Source organism: Propithecus coquereli, unplaced genomic scaffold (genome assembly GCF_000956105.1).
Source record: "Propithecus coquereli isolate 6110/MARCELLA unplaced genomic scaffold, Pcoq_1.0 Scaffold166, whole genome shotgun sequence".
Classification (NCBI taxonomy): domain Eukaryota; kingdom Metazoa; phylum Chordata; class Mammalia; order Primates; family Indriidae; genus Propithecus; species Propithecus coquereli.
The window spans coordinates 284103-286394 of record NW_012141191.1 but is presented as its reverse complement, the minus strand read 5'-3'; the positions used below and the strand labels follow the sequence as shown (position 1 = coordinate 286394).

Below are 2292 nucleotides of genomic sequence, written 5' to 3'. Positions count from 1 at the left end.
TATTATAAAGAGAAGAATCTAGGGAAGGAAGAAACCATTTGCTGAATTTCCACTTTGTGACAGCTGTAAGGCTAAGGATTGGACATTCATTATGTCATAACCATCTCAGAGGAAAGTTGACATCTCCATTTGAAATATGAGGCATGGAGGCTCAGAAGTTAGACAACTTGAAGCGGGCAGCATGGCTAGCATGTGGTAGAGTCAGGATTTAAATGCAGGTTGGTCAACACAAATGATGTCTTCTCAGATATGCCTTGTACTTTCTATGGGTTGATCTTTTGCTGCTATCTCCTCAAAACATTCTAAACATATCCATGGCTCTTTACTACTCTACAAGTAAAATCTCAGCCAATTTTCTTGGCTTCAGGCCTTCTTAATCTGAACCCACAATCCTTGACCTTGTGTGACAGATGAAAATAGTGACAGAGACATGCCATCCTAAATGCTAAAGTCTGGTGCTGTCCAAATTTCCTGTCCTTCAATACATTGCTCTGCACTTTAACTGCTTCTCTGCCCCTGTGAGATATGGAGTCTTGATCTAGTGTGTACAGGTTATTTTGCACATATTTTTACATATTCCTCCTGCCACCACAGTTATGTAGAGGACAGAACATAGTGTCATGTCCCTAGGACCTTATCCATAGCAAGTGCTAATGAATGCATGTTGAGAAGTTGACAGATCTTTCTATCAACCATCCATTTCACTGGCTCCCTCAAAATATTTGTTTCATTGTAATTTTGCTGATTCATTAAGACAAATGACAAAGGACATGGCTACGTCACGCATTCATGACCCTTAGAAACTGAGAAAGACCTATTTTTACTTGCTATTTACCAAATGGGCAGCTTTACTGTTTGATTCCACAAGGATTGTATATTATTTATCTTCTTTCTTCATGAATTTTTAAATTTATTGGTAAATGCAAGAAAATTTAAACTATAAAATGGTTGAAATTTCTTAAATAAACTTACCAAGCATCTTGCCGCTACTTTCTCTGTTTACGTATGTATGTGAACATTATTATAAAAAGTCTCCCAGTTTCAAAAGCAACGGAAGGCTCATAAATACATTTATACATAAATATTCTCCATCTATTCACTGCTATAAAACATGTTTTCCTTAGTCAAATTTCCCTTCAGGTTTATATTTTAGTTCCAAAAATAACTTATTCAGGTAATTTAAAATTTTAGAGTCTACATCAATAATATTTCAACAAATGAGAATAATTCCTCTTACACTGATGTTTTCTGAGATAAGGTACCTAATTCACTTATTTAGGAGGCATATTCAAATAACTGGAGTGTTCTTACATTTGCACACTTATCACAATCCCCACTTTATGCTTTTCGCCTCCTTTCTGGAGATGTTTCCCACATGGATTTCATTCATATACACAGCAAACAATTTTAAAAGTAAGCAATATTTCAATCACACTGTAAAGTGCTTAATACAGACCCTTATGAATAGTAGAAGCTTAATAAATTATATTTCCCTTATGTCAGCACCTTTCTGCACTTACGGGGCACAGCCAACATTTAATAAGCTATTGGGTGGTATAAATTCTCCAGGAAAGAATAGAAGTAGGTTTTACTTTAAGTGGCAACTGTGAGTTAATTTCCTAGGAGTAAAAACCATTTTTATGAAATAAATATATCAATACAAAGTTATTCTTACAGTTCTCGTCCATTTCCAGACATCTTGAAGCCGCCAAAGGGGCACTGGGCAGACAACATGCTATAGCAGTTCACCCTGAAAAGAAGTTATTATAGATGATACTTAACATATGAAATAACTTTTATTTGGCAATTTTAGAAATTTAGAAAGCTTCTTAAGAACTCAATTTCAATAAAACATACTAATTGCAACAAAAAAGTAACACTATAAATTAGAAGGCGGACATATATGGATATATACCACCTAGAAACAAAGAAAATGGTACAAATATGTATGTATACATATGTTGATAGCTATTTTGGCAGTACATCATGTCCCTGAGAAACTGTTGTTAGAATTATAAAAATTAGAATTATAGAATAGCTAATATGCCATAGGAGGAAGGATATGGTTTGTTAAAGACTGGAATTTGTTGGATGGGTATTCCTTACTGCCTATATTCAATATGCTTTGCAGTTCTCTTGAGGTTTGTGTACTTAATAGGTTAGATTCAATTTTCTTTTGCAACTGCAATATGTATCATATTACTCAGTTCATTTTTTCCCCATTAATTGGTTCAATAAATTACTTAAACAGAGGCGTTGGCAGGAGTTGGGCTTAATTATTAATCTGTTTAT

At 34.3% G+C, this 2292-nt stretch overlaps 1 protein-coding gene across 1 annotated transcript in view; it reads right to left on the bottom strand.

Moving 5' to 3' along the window:
• Window positions 1-1648: 1648 nt before the first annotated feature.
• Window positions 1649-2292, bottom strand: part of LOC105808054 (retinal dehydrogenase 1) — a 56872-nt gene continuing 56228 nt past the window's right edge. Inside the window, exon 12 of the mRNA XM_012641610.1 lies at window positions 1649-1750. Within this exon, the coding sequence (XP_012497064.1) occupies window positions 1672-1750 (79 nt within the window). The 3' untranslated portion in view covers window positions 1649-1671. The remainder of the gene's footprint in view (window positions 1751-2292) is intronic.